At 38.2% G+C, this 19,293-nt stretch overlaps 2 protein-coding genes across 2 annotated transcripts in view; one reads left to right on the forward strand and one right to left on the reverse strand.

Moving 5' to 3' along the window:
* Positions 1–1,636: 1,636 nt before the first annotated feature.
* LOC143355474 (glycerol-3-phosphate phosphatase) lies at positions 1,637–3,829 on the forward strand. The gene is made up of 6 exons (XM_076790284.1): positions 1,637–1,891; positions 2,056–2,216; positions 2,302–2,439; positions 2,523–2,730; positions 2,838–2,979; positions 3,053–3,829. Exons 1-6 carry the CDS (start codon positions 1,804–1,806, stop codon positions 3,237–3,239), a joined length of 924 nt encoding a protein of 307 aa, XP_076646399.1. The 5' UTR covers positions 1,637–1,803; the 3' UTR covers positions 3,240–3,829.
* Positions 3,830–6,658: 2,829 nt separating this feature from the next.
* Grd (GABA-gated ion channel) overlaps positions 6,659–19,293 on the reverse strand; it is a 65,516-nt gene continuing 52,881 nt past the window's right edge. Inside the window, exons 5-9 of the mRNA XM_076791281.1 lie at positions 18,934–19,016; positions 17,521–17,661; positions 10,085–10,237; positions 8,935–9,194; positions 6,659–7,425 (exon numbers count right to left, since the gene is read on the reverse strand). Of these exons, the coding sequence (XP_076647396.1) occupies positions 7,033–7,425; positions 8,935–9,194; positions 10,085–10,237; positions 17,521–17,661; positions 18,934–19,016 (1,030 nt within the window). The 3' untranslated portion in view covers positions 6,659–7,032. The remainder of the gene's footprint in view (positions 7,426–8,934; positions 9,195–10,084; positions 10,238–17,520; positions 17,662–18,933; positions 19,017–19,293) is intronic.

Genomic DNA, 19,293 nt, shown 5'->3' on the forward strand with positions numbered 1-19,293 from the left:
GAATCATGCGTGAATGAAGATGTGGTGGGAATATTAAGAAGACTTTCATTACTATTATTACTGACAGGCACGGATAAAGAAGACGTGCTGGGAATGTTCTGCAGATTATCAAGATTAGGGGGACTTTGTAATTTATTGTCACGTGAAAACTTCCTCAAATTTGAGGTTATTTCGCGCCGAATATTTCGTTTCTGCCTAGCGCTTAATTTATTATAGTCGGTTTCGCGAAAACCGACTTCTTCAAAACTCTACGATCCATGGGGGTAAAAGAAAACTGAATAAAGAATATACAAAATATATAATAATTTGTTACGTGTATTGGTAACAATACCACGTGGCAATACTTATCTGGCGTCTTCTCTGCTTCTATCCTTCCTTCCTTCGAATCCACTGCTCATCCAGTCTTCACCGCTTCAGAGTTAATTTACGAACTTAATAATTAGTAATTAACTAACAAAGGAATCACTAATCAAACAAGACGGAATCAGTGCGCGTGTCGAAACACCGACACCTTCGTCGTGAGAGCTGTTATTCCCAGTCTGGTGTCGCAAACTGCACTGCGCATGATCGCGTAACGCGCAACACCTAACATACGCGCATCATAAATTAAAAATTATACATATTATGGCTTTAAAAGAAATTAATGAATTAAAAATATTCCGTCATCCCTTTCCATATACTTCTTTCAATCTTCTTCGAATCCACTTCCTCTCGCACGCACACTCTTCGCGCTCTTTTCTCTCTCTCTCGCACACTCGCGCTCTCTCTGTCTCGCACGCACACTCTTCGCGCTCTGTTCTTTCTCTCTCGCACGCACACTCTTCGCGCTCGTTCTCTCTCTCTCTTTCTCGCACGTACGCTCTTCGAATTATACAACACGGCGCTTTGTCTTTCACGACACATTGTGGTGTTTACGCATCACTTTATCTTTATTACGCATTGAAACTTAAATAAAATACCTTTTCCCACCCTACACAGGAAGATTTACTTCAACTTTTACCGATATTTACTGTTAGAACAAGGTTACGTCCGTTCTTAGTGCGACGGACCTGCCCTCTATAACGAAGTCAAAGTTTGGCTCCCATGCCGCATGATGCCGCATGGAATTTTACCTGTAGGCTTCGCATGGATGTGACAAACATCTGCCGCCGCATTGCCTTATGAATTCCACGACACACTTTGGTGTCACAATCAAAGCACAGGAGTTCCAAATTCTGCTTCGAGCAGGGTTTGGTACGAAATACATAACTCTTCTGCTTCGAGCAGGATTTGGTCGAGTAGGCATTTGGCTAACTGGGTCATTATTTTATATGTATATCTGAATGGTTTGGTTTATGACGTTTTCTATGTTTAATAATACGTGTTTTTGTTTTAAACCTTTTTCTGAAACAACTAAAATGTATATTCTATCTTACATTGTTTTGCTGTAAATGCATCCTAACAATACGTACACATGTAACATAAATGATCGAAATCGGAAATATAATTTATCATGCCTGAGAAAATGTGCTGTTTTCTTCAATTCCTGCTATCGCACTAGTAATACACTTCAATTACCATTACACGTGATTACTAGTAGTTGTGAATGAAGTGTAGCTATACCCTTTATACCCCTATATTATGTAATAAGCGAGCAAGGTCACGTTGCAAATGCGTGGCTATCAGCCAGGGCCACACTCTGTTAGAAGATCATCTCTCGAGTTGTCTAAGTTGTCTCTCAGTGATTTATTGATAAAGAGTACGTTGCGCGTCGTTGATCAAGGATTTTACATTAAAGAAGATTGATTCATACATTATCAAAAAATGACAGCAAAAAAAATCACGTCATTATCGAAAGAAGAATTTAAAAATTTCATGGAATCTATTGATGTAATTTTATCTGATTGTGATGGTGAGTAATCAAATGTTTATAATACGAATCATAAACAATTTCTTTTGTGTTATACTGTTCTTGCACTACGAATTCTATGGATGAAAAATATCAATATTAAATAGAAGAGTCTATGATTATGTGTATAACGTTATAAATGGTGTTTTAATCTCAGTAAACCTTAGGTGTACTATGGAGAGAAACCGAGGTCATAGAAGGTTCACCAGGAACTGTGAATAAATTGAAACAGTTAGGTAAAAAGTTCTTGTATATAACAAATAACAATACGAAAACCAGGTCTGAATTTGTGGAAAAATGTAAAAATCTTAAATATGATGCAACAGTGGTAAATCAAATTTAACCTAATTTTTTAATATAATTTTAATGTTTTTTGATAATTTATTAATGATAATGTTTTAATGCAATTTTAGGAAGAAATAGTGTGCACTTCCTTCTTGGCTGCTGTATACCTTAACGAAAAGAAATTTGATAAGAAGGTATATGTAGTTGGAAGTGTAGGTATTGCCAAAGAACTAGAAGCCGTAGGGATAAAACATTGCGGCATTGGTGTGAGTATTCTAAACAAAAATTGTGTTATTGTTTCATGTAATTTTAAAGGTAAATTTACAATGTTTATGTTATGTTATCACAGCCTGATTGTATGGATGGTGATGAAGTAGAGATGGTCATAAACTTTAAGCCTGATCCGGAAGTGGGAGCAGTGGTTGTAGGATTCGATAAAGATTTTAGTTTTCCGAAGCTTATGAAAACTGCTACTTATTTACAAGATCCAGATGTTCATTTCATAGGAACAAATATTGATACAGAGAGACCTTCGCCAAATACTAACAGATTCCCAGGTTTAGCAATTACTTTAATCTGTTGAAATTAATCTTAGAAGTGTTTTTCGCAGACGTAATGTCTTTCTAAAAATACAAAACCAGTTTTACATATTTGTATTGTATAGGTACTGGCTGCTTTATAAAAATAATAGAATCAGCGAGCAATAGAAATGCGGTGATGCTTGGAAAACCAGAAGATTTCTTGATCGAATACATAGTTAAGAAATATAATTTGAATCCTCAAAGGACTCTAATGATTGGTGACAAGTAAATGTTACATATTATGTCTACAAGTTTACGTTGATTGGGTATCTAACATACTGTAATTGTTTTATTTCAGTCGCGATACCGATATTCTCTTTGGAAAACGTTGCGGATTTAAAACATTACTCGTACTAACGGGAATCACAACGCAAAAGGATGTTGATGCTATGAATACGGTCAGTGCAAATTCCAAAGATTTGATAGTTCCAGACTATTATGCAGATGAGTTAGGCGATGTCTTAAAAATGATCGATTCATCTTGATAATTCTGACGACTTCAGAAACTATAACATAATTTATTATTCTCATATAATAACGAAAAATGTAATACACATAAGAATTTGGCTTATCTATGAAAATTCCTACTTTTAATTGACGATGTCGATTAGAGGTTTGATCTAATGATTCAGCAAAAAGTTCGTGTTTTAACGATTGATGTCGCAATATTCAATAAAACTGTGAATTCATGAATTAAAACAGAATTATAAAGAAATATCGAAATATTTAACTTATTGTGTTAGAAATAGAATAATATAGTACAAATATATAAAATATTTTTGAACGCCGTTTCTCTGCTCTTCTATTTTTGTAATTCTCTCTAAATGCTTTGAACATTTGCCAACGAGAAACAGTATAAGAAAATCTGAAGTTGGCGATTAAGTCATTATGTAGATAAATTGTAAGAATCACTGTCGTTGTGTAGTCATAATCCCATGCTTTGTACTCTCGGTGATTATGATTACATAATTCACAATATAAGTCACGGGTCAAGATAATAATGATAAATATAATACGTGTAATTATTTATCAATATGTATGAAAATTATGTTAATAAATGATAAAGAAAACATAATTTGCAGCATTATTAATTCATTCTGTAAACTTAATCGTGTTGAAATCTTTATTCAATGTTACCAATTTCGAAAACCTATACTTTGCGTGCACAGTGGTTCAGGAACCGCGAAAACGTGGCCATAATTCAAGTTTTCATCGCAGCTTTCTGAAAATTTGTAAGTAAGGGTTTTTGGGGTTGCTTATAATGAATGTGACATAAAAAACACAACATTAAAAATGGAACCTAAAACCAGATAACTTGCACACCTTTAATATTTCTGTTATTTGTAATAATATGAAAAAAAATTATAAAGAAAGAAAGTCAATAGTAGCGTATGAAAAAATAAATACACGATAGTACGAGGATTTCACTATTTTTTGGGATCGAATCTAGCATACATATGTTGTATACGTGTTAATAACAATAAGTAACAAATTACTAATTTTGCAGTAGATTTTTATTGTCGCACCTAATACGCATTATCTTCTATCTGCAATCGCTAAATACTCTTCTAGGGGTTAAAACATATTCTGCACCTCTCGTTAACGGTTTTGTTCAAAATCAAATGAACTATAGTTCTTTTTTTCGCTTTTAGTTCCTTTCGTTTAGTTATAATTGAATTAAATGTGGATTTAACTCTAGAAGGACCAATCAGGTCAAACTGCTCTATTTTCTATTTAATTACTATTTTTCTTTTTCAAGATGTACGATATAAATTATTAATTCCGGTTTCCTAGTTACACTCACTTTTAATAAATCGAATATAAAATAAAATTTTTTATTGAGACTTTTATTGTATGTTAATTATATTATATGACTCCTACAACGTTTCTTGAAATTCTTTGAATAATAGTATTGGTCCTCCTAGTGCTAAAACGTCTGTTAATAGTCTTGTCATACACGTCGTTTGTACTTCAAACATGTTTTCTCACAAGCACACATTTGGCGAGTATTTGTTATGAATATATTATGTAACGTTTATCAACAACACTCGATATAACGTAACCATTTCTTCCGTTTCACGAAGCTCATATTTACTGATGTAATAAAATTTTCACTTTCGAGGAAAATATTGAAGTTGAATTCTTTTCAAAAATAGTCAACTAGCTTGAACACTGTGTTTACATAGTGAGGGATGACACTAGTGCGCAATTCACCAAAAGTATGGAACCAACCGTCTTAATGATACTATTTATCCTAAAAATGTAAGAATTAGTCTTAATTAACATAAACCGACGTAAAAAGTCTCGTATGAACTTTGCGTTTCACTGTTTTCTGAACAATTGTTAATTAATTAACATATTAAAGGATCGGATAAACATGCTTTTAATTCTATTATTTTCTCACATCGTCATTCGCATTATACTTTTGGTACATTTCGATTTCATACTTTTGGTCGGCATTCATCGTGTATGGGGGCGATAATAAGTTCGTTACTCTAAACTTTTATGTTTTTTTTCTGGCGATTATTAGGGTCCAACAGATTCAACTTCCTTTCATCAAACCACATATTATATTACATGTGCGTTACACGTGCCCCGAAAGTATTATTATAATTATGAAAATCGTCCCCACATACACACGTCGGTACTATACCATTATGAATTTAGTCTGTTTGATGAGAACTTGTCCAGCATAATTGAAACTACTAGAAAAGCTGCTGCATTTATTTTACTCTACATCCCCATCGCTCGCTGTTTCACGCAGTAATCGAAGATACGTTTTAAATTATTATCCTCGGTAATATTTAATCCTAAATCCGGGGAACTACCGTAAAGCGGGGATATGATATGCAATGCTATGTTATGCTACGCTAAGACAGAACTTCCTATTTTCCTATTGAATTAATCCATAACAGTTTGTTTTCGCATAGCATACCTTAGCTTTCCGGTAATCTTTCCCCCAATCCAGCTTTCATTTATTGTTGGCAAACATTTTTTAAACCATTCGCGAAATCAGTAGAACCCAATCAAAAGTTTCTTTGCGTGAAACGATTATTAAAAAAAAAAAAAAAATTACCACAGAGTGCATCGTAAAAAAATGGTCGAACTACTAGACTATCTCTGGATTCTTATCGCAGTGTTCTCCAGTTAAAATTTTGGCCGCTCTCATTAGACAGACTGTCAGATGGCAACGATACATCGAGGTAACATAGCCTGCGGAACCAAAAACAGAGATTCGTTCGAGGTTTGGTTCCGACGGTCGATAAAGAATATTATGGCAGTAAAGAACGCCTGACGCCTCGTCCAGTGAAAACTATCCATTCTCCATGATTCACGCTCTTCTTGCTCGACAAGATATAGCGCACTCTGATCTCAGTCATCTCATTCGGGCTCCGACTTTCCGACTTCGTTGTATCTTGTCAAGAAAGTTACATAGTGGTTCTGAGAATGATTTGACCGTTGTGTGAACGGTCCTGCGCACGAGAACCATAGCTGGACCCGCAAATAGAGTCTCGATGTACAATGACTCGTGTAATTGTTCAGACACCTTTTCAATTATAATGATTTTCGGTGAAGTTCAATTTTCTTTCACTTTCATTTTCGGTGAAGTTCACCGAAGTTTCTTCGGTGAAGAAATCAATTATAATGATTTCGGTTTTCTAATATCAACATTAACTAATTTCGATGAAACTTTTATGGCAACTTCCGGGGGTAACCTGAGTCGTTTATGTCCTAATTTTTTTTACTGTTCCAGGCTTTCAGAAAATCTAAAAAAAAAAAACTCAGGAATGTTTGTTGAAGTCAAACGTTTAAAGCATTGATGGGAAGAAATAAATATTGGAAAGAAAGAGATTGAAGAGTGAAATTTTGTTCCGGATATATGTAAACGACTCAGGTTAAAAAAAAAAAAAGAAAGAAAGATAGATGTGACAAGCAACGCTTACTTCCGGCTTCGCATAGAAACTGAAGTTGTTTGGCCTGTTTTTTTAAACAAGTTATTCCGATTTAAAGGGTGCTTGAATAATCATGCGAGTCGCTGTGTGTCTCCGCCGGTTGCTTTGCCTCACTATGTCGTTACCTTCTACGGTAATCGTTGTCTTTGCATAGAACATCATCTCACGCAAGTCTCGTTGCTCTCCCATCCGGAGCAATGAGATAATTCGGATTACGCACATGCTCGCTTAAAGTATTGTAGATTGGTCGACCATGAAGACGGACGTTCCCTCGAGTCACTTCGACGGGATTAGGCTTCTTGTTTACGTTCGATCACCGCCGGTCTCACGTGCCGTTCGAGTTTGCGTTGTAATAGTTTATGCGCTCGCTGCGCGACAGGTAGGCGCACCAGTAGAAGACGTTGATCGCCAAAAAGAACAACGGGAAGACGACGCGACTGGCACGATCAATCTTCGAAACCGAATTGTATCTCGGCGTTCTCCTGCGTCGTCTCCTGCCGGATGTCTTCCGGTCCGGCGTCTGTGGCCGCGGCGGTGGACTGCAGGCCACGCAGGACATCTGCCAATTAGCAACCCCAGGATCCTTGTTGGGGTGTGGGATCGCCGACAGTGGTATTACCTCGATCCTACCGTCCTCATTCATCGTGAAATTCCGTCTCGAATGTTCTCTGGCTGCTGGAACGCCCGAGGGTTTTCTATGGACCTGTGGTGCCTGCAACTGAAGTAGAAGAAAGTTGCCTAATATGTTTGATTTGATGATATGTTTATGATTTTACATAAATAGAAGAAACTTTTGAAATTTTGTACTTATTGCTTCTAATATTGATGTATTAGATGGTATTGCTGGTTTTACAGGTCAAACTCAAAACTAAAAAGACATTAGAAGAATTCAAGGATATTATTATGTTATCTTAGAGTGTCTAAGATGATTAAGAGAGCAAAATACGTTTTCATGTGACTTCAATGTCTTAGCATTGACCTCGACAATTTTTATTTCAAATAAAAATCCGCAGTCTATAGTGATGTACTTCGTCGAATCTTTACATTACTTTTTCTGTATTGTTGAGTAGGGGAGAGCAGGTTGATACAATGCAATTATCTGGACACTGGGTATATGTACGACAATTATGACTAGATATTTGAGGTTTGTTAGTTTACTGTTCCTCATGGTGGAATTTATGTCTGCACGGTGAGGAATAAAGTAGAGTAGCGAGAAGTAGAGAATTCAAATTTCGCAAATTTAGTGGCTCATGCGATATTTTAAAATCGCACTCGGAGAACTCGAATCGAAACGTTGAGGACGTGCTTCTTATGGATTTACGCAAGACCGTCTTCCTCTATCTTGGCATCGTTCCACAGTCACATCGGAAAACTTGATTCCTATAAGGAATTCAAAAATTGAAATCGTTGCTCTGCCAATACGATGTTTTACGAGACGCGTGCCCCTCCCCCTGCTCTGCATTTATTGCACTGCTGCGTGTGTGCAAGCGTGACACATTTAGAACGCTAACAAAGGAACGATCATTAATTTGAAGTGCACCACGACATTATGCGATTTCTATTTTGAAAGGTTCGAATTTTTACTAAAACTGATGGGTCAAGGAAGTCAAGGTGACCTTGAAATCTCCGGAACGCCTTCGTGCAGATGAAAAATGTTTGCATCACAATATTTCCGCCGCTATACCATGCAACTTTTTTGTTTACCATTTTTTCATATCATTACAAGTAACCGAAATATTCAAGGTGGACAAAGTTATTTCTCCACCTGGTATAATAAGCTGGAAGGATTGATTGATGCATGAACGAGTGAGAGTGTAAGATAATAGGGCAATCATTGTGAACCGAGTTCCTTTCTTATGGCCAGGAGGCTGGCAAATAAATGATCTATTTATCCATAAAGGTTGCATTAATGCAAACGCAACTTTCAACCCAATTAAACTGTTCAAGGTCCGTTTCGAAGAGGAAGAACGAAACTTAAGCACGGCGCGTTTACTCTATATATGTCCCAAACACCTAGCCGATAAAAGGCCCAGAACTACATATTCCCACTGCCGCGGGGTATATCCCGTGAGGGGCCACGAACCGAAGCCTCTAGAATGTGTTTCAAAGACTAGTATCTCCTGGCTGATATGTGTCCTCGGCTAGACCCGTGTTTTGGACATATATCGAGTAAACATATGTATATTTAGAGGGTTATTGTTGACATGATTTCTGGGATAATCATTACCTGTTCCTTCTCCAGCGGCCGCGTATTCGGTTCGTCCTCTTCGCTGGAACTCTCGCTTTCGATCAGGTCGGAGCTGAAATAACACTCCCCGGAGCCGTACTTCGTAAAGTAATGGACCACCGCGAATTGTATAATAGTGGCGAATATGAACGCGAACGAAAGGAAAACGAAGAAATCTAGGGCAGTGGGGTAAGGAACTTTCGGCAGATCGGTTCGTGCCTCCAATCCCAAAAATGTCATCGTCAACACGGTCGTTATTCCTTAAACAAACGCGGACAAGCTCTCTTTCATGTCGTTCTTCCAAACAGAAGATCATTTTGTCAGGTAGTTGTGTCAAACAGAAAGAGTTTCAACAACAGGCTCGAGCGAAATCTCTGACGTTGAACTTGAAAGTTTCAATGGGAAATGTTCACGTTCAATTGAAAATAGACATGGAAGCCTGAAAGAGGTATGGTGCTGTTCAAGGGACCATTTTCGTCAAAGAACGAGACATATCTCTTGCACGAGTCGCATTCTATATTAATTGCTCTAAACATGTTAGTACAAAAGTACAGTAACGTCTCGATGTATACGTGAAAACTTCATTACTCACAACTAACAACTAGATCGAATACAGTGACTTCTCTATATATGTCGCTAAGGTCTGGACGATAAACGTCGCGGAATTATCCCCACTACCGCGAGGTATACCCCGTGAGTGGCTAAGAAGCTCGAGCGGCCTCGGACGGCTCGGGTATGTCTTCTGGACGATACATGACGCTGGCAAATACCGATCTGCTGACATACATCGAGTATTCACTGTATTCACTATATTTTACAACGAGTTGTATTGTATATCGGTCGCTTTGACCCGAACTATGATCGCGATGATCAATTGAACAAGTAAATACGGCCAAGGTTGGCAAAGGTTTCGCAAAAGAAATATAATTCAAAACAACGAAGATTTGTCGTCGGATTAGTATCCCCACTACCATAAGTAGTGGGGATAAATTTCACGCAAATATCGTGCACGTCTCTTTCACATGTACCGAGAGACTACTGTACGCGTAAAACGACTCAGGATGTAGAATTGAGGCTACGTTACATTCTTAGGGTAGCACAGCAGAGATTTGGTGTAATGTCACTGATTTAAAATCGATGACAGACTTACCGAGTGATACGCGATCGGCGGTGGCTTCCCGATTCAGCCAAAATGATACCCAGGAGAGGACCACCAGCAGAACGCACGGTCCGTACACTTGTATGAGGAAATTACCCATGTGCCTTTGCAAATGAAAGTATACCAGCAGCATCGAGTAGTCGGCTAAAACCAGATAATACCTCACGTTTATCCGAGATCTGTGACACATTTCTTTATCATCTAGACCGGGGCTTTCAAAGTGTGCACGCTGTGGCGTCCAAGGAAGTCCCGAATTTACTAGGAAACGTCGACTACTCTCTTAGCTTCGGGCTTATCTCGCGTTGACCCTTTGAGAAGCGAGAGATAGCAACGTAGTTTCAAATGTAGCATTGAATATTATCAGCGGACTGCGAATGTTTACACAAATTCGCGATTCTTAGGACGATGAAACGATTCGGTGCAGAGTTTACTACACCCGAGAATGTTTATGAGAGCAGTATCAAACCTGTTTCACTTTTGTGGAATATTTATTTAACCAGAAGCTGCTCTGTACCATTTCCGAAGAAATTCGAAAACACTTTTAAAAATGTTGATTTTTGGAAAACTTACAATTTTTTCCCATTTTTTAAGTAGATTTCGTATTCCATTTTTGATTCAAGCTCGCTAAAGTTGAAAAATTCACATACAAAGATTTTTAGAAGTCAGAATAAATATAAATTATTTAATTAACCCTGAAAATTCCCATAAAGTTGGAGTAATTCGAGACTATAAAGTTGAAATTTATCACAGTGGATGCTACCTTAACCCCTTTGCATTTTACAAATCCTAACACAATTCAGTTTATTCGAGCCTGTTACGATGAAAATGAATTTCCGACGTGGCTAAGTTAACGTATTAATCCTTTGAGCACGAATCCTTTGCTGCAGAGTCTACAAGGTCTCTAAGAAATATGTTACGAGCATTCTTAAAAAATACCCGTCCGCAAACGGCTAAAACAACGTATGTACCAGTGCTGGGCAAAATAATATTTGAAATAGAAAATAGTAAATAGTTTATTTTATTTTTAAAGCATACCTATAATTATGCAAATAAATTATTTTATTTATAAGAAAAAGTTTTTGAAATATTATTTAAAAGTAGTATTTTATTTGGAAAATATTGAAAATAGCGAAACTTATTTTGTAGGTCTGTGTAAAACAGTATTTCAAATAGTTGATAGTAACTTATACTTTTCTGATATTTTGTTGCGTGTAACTTTATTACGACATTATCGTCTGTTTATCAACATGTTACATGCAAATATTCGTAATTAACCAACAAACAATACTTTGTTAACCATTATAGTTTCTTATGTTAAAAATTACAATTTATAATATTAACTGTTTGCTCAACTTATTTTCATTGTAAGGAAATATTTGAAATACAACATTAAAATATTTTATTTTATGTATCTAGTTGTCAAAATAAAAATATTTTATTTGCCGAAATTTTTCATTCCGTTTAAAGTAGTATTTCATTTGAACCACATTAAATTATACTATTTAACCCTTAACGGACCACTGCCACCATATAAGCGGCATGCATGGCACTTTTACTTACCGGGTCCGATGCCGCGTATATGGCGGCAAAAATCAAATTTAAATCATCTTGTTATCCTACAATATTACTCTGAACATATGTTAATAAATTTTCACTAAAATATTAATATTTTCCTTTCTATAAGTTGATATAAAAATGTTGAGTCCACAGTTTCTCTTCGTACGAAAAATAGCTTGGACCTGGTGGGAAGTAAACTTGAAATACTTCCGGACCGTTAAGGGTTAAAATAGTATTTTAAATATTTTTTCTCGAAATTTTGCCTAGGTCTGTTATGCAGTCGCTACAGGTGAGAATATGAGTTGGTTCACCCTGTGTGTTGCGAAAACGTCTGTTTGTTTATCTGGTCGGGAAACGTGACAGCGGGCGTTTCTCTAATCACGTTGACGTTGAAAGACAACGAGGTTTCCGGGCGTGCAATCACAATTGGTCGGCGCGACACTTGTTTGCTGGCGGAGTGTTAATCGATGCTAATTCAATTAAAAAGTCGGAAGTCTTCGCGACGGAACGTCTTCGCTCCTGCTTTGTTGGCGTGGAGGACGGGGGGGGGGGCAAAGGGGCAAGGGGCTACAATGGAAATGCAAGTGGAACGAGTTTTCCGCCGAAGGATGCTGCAGCAATTAGTCGTCGTTTCGCTCTGGCTGGCGACGTTGAACGTCAGGAGGCTTGGCTCGTTTCTTGGCTACCCCTCGTTTTCCCGCGCCGCACCGTTTTCTCACGGCTTCGAACTCAGCCGTGCCACCTCCGGGACTCCTTGATTCCTCCCGATGCCACTTCCGGTCCGCATCGTTCCTCGATATTCCCGTGCAAAATCCCCGGGACCGGGCGAACTTTCGAGCCGTCTCTCTTTGCAGTCGTTATAGGATCATTCCTCCCCTTTCGTACACCCCGTACGCCCCGATCTGAACAAGCCCTCGCCCTCATCGGCGGCTTCTTTTGTCTCAAACGACTTATCGCGCGGCACGTTTTCTTCGTTCTCTTTAGCCAGCTCTTTAGCCCGTCCCGTCGCTAATGCGATATCGTTTCCAATTCACTGAGCTTGCTAGACGCGCTCCTAGCACCGACGAATCCCTTTCGCCGTCCGCTTCAAACGTCGCGCACGCTTTGTGGCGTTCGAGAGCTCCTTTTACACGGAGATGCACGCAAATCTAAGCCGCGGACTGTTAGGCCCTCAGACGATGGCTACAGTCCCGGATAAAATGATAGCACACGCGTGCTATCTTTAATTTCTTGAAAATTAATTAGTATTTCTGAATGTAGTACATGATCTGGAGAGACGAAATGATAGCACGCTTGTGCTTTGTGCTGATATCTTTCAATAGTTTGCAAGTTGCCAAGCAGTTAATAGCAAGTTTTAAGTTTTAAAGTTAAAAGTCGACATGAGCCGCGGAAAAAAATTAAGTGTAATTGAAATTGCAAGGATTATTGAATTAAAAAGTCGAAATGTTACTGTTTCCGAAATTTCAAAGATTATTAAAAAAAGTCGCAAGGTACTATATAATTGCACGTTATGGAAAGAAAAAAAGTCGTGGGAGACCGCCAATATTATCAGAACGGGATAAAAGGGTTATTATTATAACATTGACATCACGTGGAATTGATCAAAAAGCAGGCATCACTGAAAATGTTTGAAGTGTTCGTCGTGTTCTTCAGACGTGTAAGTTTATTCAAAGATTGAAAATGAAGCAAAAACCTCCGTTAATAAAACATCATAAGAAGCAAAAGCATATTTAAGCATATTAAGCATATTTGCAAAAGAACTGTGGCGGCGACAAGCTGGCGCCACGTCTCCGCCATGTGTTTAGTTTTAAGAAAGTATGTTTGTACGAATGAATATCGGGTTGCGTGCTGCGCGATAGCGTCGAGTGGGTGTTTAGATGACTGGGTCGAGTGTCGCGTAGGGCGAGTGTGTTTAGTTTAGTTAAGAGCGAATGCAGACCGTGAGAATGAAGAAAGAGGGATTGTTGTGAGGATGCGTTAGCGAGCGAATGGTTAGTTCGTAAGTTTAGTTCTGTAAGAGAATTCGTCGAGAGCGGACACGCGGGCTACGCGGGTGTATCGTCCCTCTCACAATAAAACTCTAGTCCAACCACGCGCTGTATATGCTGATTACCCGTAACCTATCCCGACAGTACTCACCATCCACAGAACGTATTCACTGGAAGAAGAAATGGAGACGTATTTTATTTACGGACGAAAAGAAGTTCAATGTGGACGGCCCAGATGGATTATCATTCTATTACCACGACTTAAGAAAAGAAAGAATTGTGAAAAAACGAGGACAAATGGGTGGGGCTGGTGTGATGATCTGGGTCGGAATTGGATACAAAGGTAAAACAGATGTACAGTTTCTTGAAGGAAAAATGAATAGTCAGAAATATAAAAATCTAATCTCGCAACAAATTAACGAACATGCACAACGAATTACCAAAGGTAAATTTATTTTTCAACATGACGATGAAAAAAGAAGAAAAAAGAGAAAATGTATCAGTTATGCCATGGCCCGCATGCTCCCCGGACCTGAATATTATTGAAAATGTTTGGGGAGTACTCGCACGAGTTGTATATAAGAATGGAAAACAGTACGATAATATTCAACAATTAAAAGAAGCTATTAAGATAAAATGGGGTTATTTGTCGCAAGATACAATTAAAAAGCTATATAAATACTTACCAAATCGGATGCTCGAAGTAGTAGAAAATAAAGGCGGATACACCCATTATTAATTTGCTGTTACTTATTATGTAACTTTCTTTTTTGTGGAAATATATGTATAAATTTTGTAAGTGTGCTAGCGAGGTCAACCTTATTTACAAAGAGGTTTCGTCTCTGTACGTCATAACAATTATGATATTATGTGTTACATACAAAAATTCCAAGTGGTCTTCGAGAAATTAAAGATAGTACGCAAGTGCTATCATTTTGTCTAGGACTGTAGGTTTAACGGTCTCGTTCTGCTCAGGCTCAATAGCAACGTTGCTACAGTGAATTTTGATTACAAGTCCGTGCCAACCTTACGATTTGGAGTCAGTGGAACCATCCACACCACCGCGGTGAGACCCGTCTTGCGTGCTACGTGCAACATTGTATCGGAGAAAGACATTTTCTCAGTCTTCTTGTCACTATCGGTTAGTAGTCATAGGCTTATGACTTATTGACGGATGTGACTCTTAGGTTTCCAGCGTGCCCTGTGCATTTCAAATGCGACGCTCGGCGAGAACCACAGATTTCGTCTAAGAGTCGCCAGAACCGCGCAACTGACTCGTAACGAGAATTCACTGTGTTGCCCGAAGACGATGACGAAGAATAACCGCGGGTCTTACCGGAACTGACAAGGGAACATATTCAAGTTACAAAAGATTCTAACGAAACTTTTTTGAGAGTTCAATAAAGAAAATCTTATATCTCACTCTTTTACCGCACAACGAATCCAAAATCTCTAAATACAGTGAGTTCTCGATATATGTCAACAACACGGGTCTTGCCTGCGTCATGTATCGTCCAGGAGACATACCCGAGTCGTGTTATGTTTACTCTCGAGACGTTTATCGTCCAGGCCTTGGCGACATATATAGAGAAATCACTGTACAGAGGAAAGCCGCTCTTCCTCTGTAACCTGTCCCTTCTTTTTATCTTCTAAGTGGTACACCTGTCCCGACGATACCTGTACGTTGTAATCACATTTTAGCTAAACATCACACAATACTATGTTTATTCTATTTTAATAACCATAAACGCCTTTTTATAGAAACCTTGAAGGAAATCGAAGAAACAACAAACACCTATTAGCCTTTTTTAAAAATGGCAGTAGTAAGTGACTATTGCGCATATGGCCGTCAAAAGTTCTTACCGAGCATCGAAAGTTTTCTCACGTAGCAAGTCTCCAATTTGTTCCGCGGAAAGCAGCGGCTTCATTTAATCGCCTCCGTTTTTATGTCACGATGGATATTGCTTTTTATGCGACATTTAAGTCTTTTTCATTAACTGTGTCGTTTCAATCGAAGGCGGTCGTAATTTACCGCACTCGTAAAAAGCTTATTAAACTTAAATACAATGTGTGCTAGATATTTTTCATCTGCACAGAGGTTATCAAAATTGTATGTCACGACTACTATAGCGTGATTCTATACCTCTGGATCGGTAGAGATCTGTTAAAAAATGCACCGCATAATTGACCTTGGCCAAGGTCAAATTTTTTTTTGCATCTCGTCGCGAGAAACAAAAGGAACCATGGATCTCGAGTCAACCGTTCTCTTACAAAACGACCTTTAACTTTCGTGAACTATTTTATTGCGCATATCTACAGGGTGTCCCGAAATTCTATAAACGTGGAGGGGGTGATTCTGCACGAAAAAATAAGTCCCTCCCATTAATGCTTTAGACATTTGACGTCACAAAAATTATACAATTAAAATGAGGACTTCAATGTGTATTCCGGAATTATTTTCGATTTTTTGAAAGCCTAGAACGACGAAAAAATAAACGACCCGAGTTGCCGACGGAAGATGTAAGAAAAGCAGCACTAAAAAACGTTGTCAATTTGATAAATGCAATTGAAAAATGCTATTTGTTGTCTGTTGGCCACCAGATTTTGCTTGGCGATGTACATGGCAAATTCAGAACCAAGAGTAGTGCAGTGTGGGTAGTGCAGAGTCAGCACATCGGTAACTGCTGTATAATTTCCGTTCACAGCCTTCAGCCACTGACTTAAGATCCATCTTGGTCTTGATCCGACGGGTCCTAAGTCTGTGACTAAACTTGTCACATTTTTTGCTCTGTATTATCGATATTATGAATTCTGACGACAGAAACATGCTTCAAGTTTTTGGCTCTATTTCGCAGAGAATCAAGACAAAATGTAGTTCAATTTGTGAGATAATTTGCAGCGCGCGCTACTCTCGATTTCATCCAGAAAACTCCTACAATGGCATAAAAATGCTTGAACTCCACGGCATGCACATCGTCAATTTTTGGCCTACTTCTAACGCTTATATTACCAAATATCTGCATAATCTCATCAGCTCATGACCAGCGCGCACTAGATTGAACCTTCCTCTTTCCAATGAGCCCTTTTCCAGCGAAAAATATTCTCATATAAGGACGAAAAGTTGAGGCACGTAAAACCATTTTTCGCCTATTTTTGTCGGTAACCTGGTCACTCTACCTTATCGCGAATCTACGGAGTCTTGGCACATTTAAGAACATTTCTTAAGCTATGCTACGAATTTCTAAGTTAACGATATTATACACATTATACCGATCATGTCTAAGAAAGTTTTCTTATCTATCAAGTCAATTACAAAAATTAAACTTCACAGCACATTGGTTAACTATTATCTGCTTTTTCTATACTGTTTGTAAAATTAAATGTATCAGAAAATTTGTAAAATTAAATGTGTGCGTGGAATATGAAACTAAAGACATTAGGGTCACTGCTGTTCCATGCAAGTTTAAATTAATAATTCTTAAACGTGTTCCTAACCGATTTAATCGCAAACTTAATATTCTGCCGTCTCATTTTATTTCTAACACTATGATACAAGGCAAGATTGATTTCAATTTGTTAAGAGTTAACATTGAGCGAACCGTTCGTTTAGAAAATGGAACTCGTTCCTAAATGTACGTTTTATTAAAAAAAAAAAAAGAAAAACAACTCTGTGGTGATTTTTACTGAAATGCTCTGTTTCCGGCAACAATGTTTTTGATTACTTTCGATTTTCAGTATTTCACCCGCGTACCTTGGGGAGAAACTGAAAGCGTGAAATCAGTATAACAAACGAATCGTTTCTTTCGAATTGAAACTCGGTCGCGCGGCGACGACGGTAAGTCATGAAGCGTCGATCTAGAGAAGCGAAGTTACCGAACTTACCTTGAGGAAGGGTCGGCGATGCAGAATAATTCGCAGTCGGATTGGCAACTAAATCGAATTGGGATAATTTCATGTCCTCGGCGATTGCTACTTGTCGCGCGCTGTTCCATTTGTAGATCACGTCCCGCTTCGTGTAACCGACTGCAATCAAGAGAATATTTCTTGCACGGAGCTGTCGCAGAGGAGTCGTGTCGTAAAACAGAACGAATTCGCTCGCGAATAAGCGCTACTTTTCTCCTTTGGCAGAAGGTTACTCAAGGGGGCACTACGTATCTGTTACGGAGCCGAAACCTCTATTTCTCCCTCTCTTTCTTTCTTTTTTTCTCCTCGGAACATGTTCTCACAAAAGAGGGGTAGTTACGTAGCTGTCCCCGAGGTGCAAGAGCTCAATCTTTCCGTCACGATGAACATCATCGATAAACGTTTGCCTACACGGATTTTACCACGAAGGACATTTAACCCTTCAAGGACGACATTAGCACACCATACTGACTCTGGCAAATATTCAAAAACCGAGTACACGTGGTCAAACTGTTAGACACGATACATATTCGCACATTATCATTTACTCTCTAGAATTTGAACACACAGTCCGCAAAATTATCATAGTGTAATTTTTTCGTAATTTTAATTCAGTTTAAAAAGAAAACAAGATCTAATCACAAACGTGTCTGAATAGTTTCAAAATAAAATATTTTCTCTCTTAAGTGATTAATTTAATACAACGTATTTCTGATAAAGGGATGTGCAGAATTTCTAGGGTTTCGGTTAATAAATAATAGTTTATATACACTAGAAAATCAAAATATTAATGATTAGAGTTTCCGAAAAATGTTGTGCTTTCTTGAAAGGGATGATTCCTTAGGTGTTTCGAAGTAACTTTTTCCTCTGCGAAAATGTTCTCCGCGGTTTCGTTTGGGAGTTATTAACGAAAAACAAGGACCAATCAGGGCGCGGCAACAGCGAACGGATTCTGGTTCGGCCAATACGAACGCTACGTTCCGCGCGACCGTCCGCTGTTGCTGCGGTCTGATTGGTCCGTATTTTTCGTTGATAACTCCCAAACGGAGCCGCGGAGAACATTTTCGCAAAGGAGAAAGTTGCTTCAAATGACCTCAGCAATCAGCCGCGTCTTTCTTGAAGGATTCAACCGGGCGTTCTTTGTTTTTGACGCTGGCTACCAATTTGCAACAGTTTTTCTTTGTCACCCTCAGTTTTCGGAATTTAACCCATACGTCTTTTATTTCATTTTATTTAGAAAATGAAGAGTCAGAGTCAAAATCCAAGTAGATATTTTTATCCTCGACAGCACCCGCTATTTTTAGTCCATCAAAGGTATGAAATTTCTTGAAGAACGGGCGCGGGAGAACTTTCTCTGAAATAATTGCAAAACTGTTGATGGTGTACACTTACAGCTTCCAAATTGTAATGGACATCTCTGTGTGTCCATTGGGAAATTTTCAAGGTTCATTGGACATCCTGCCTTGATGGTGAGCCTGAAATCAAACGTCAGCGGAATTATTGCAACCTTCGATCGGTTCAAGTAAAGAACTATAGACAATTGCTTGATTTAATAAATCAGTCAAAATGACTGGTCCTAATATTTTTAATGTACGATTATTCCACGAGAAATTGTTCAACTTTCCTTGGTTATGTACCATTAAAAAAATAGCTAAACATTTGGGTACATAAATTCTTGCTATTTTTACAAAGTAATGTAAAACAGTCAGTTTTATTGCTCAAAATGACTGGCTCCTAATCCTCTTTCGCAAT

The sequence above is a fragment of the Halictus rubicundus genome, chromosome 7 (genome assembly GCF_050948215.1).
Source record: "Halictus rubicundus isolate RS-2024b chromosome 7, iyHalRubi1_principal, whole genome shotgun sequence".
NCBI classification, from domain to species: domain Eukaryota; kingdom Metazoa; phylum Arthropoda; class Insecta; order Hymenoptera; family Halictidae; genus Halictus; species Halictus rubicundus.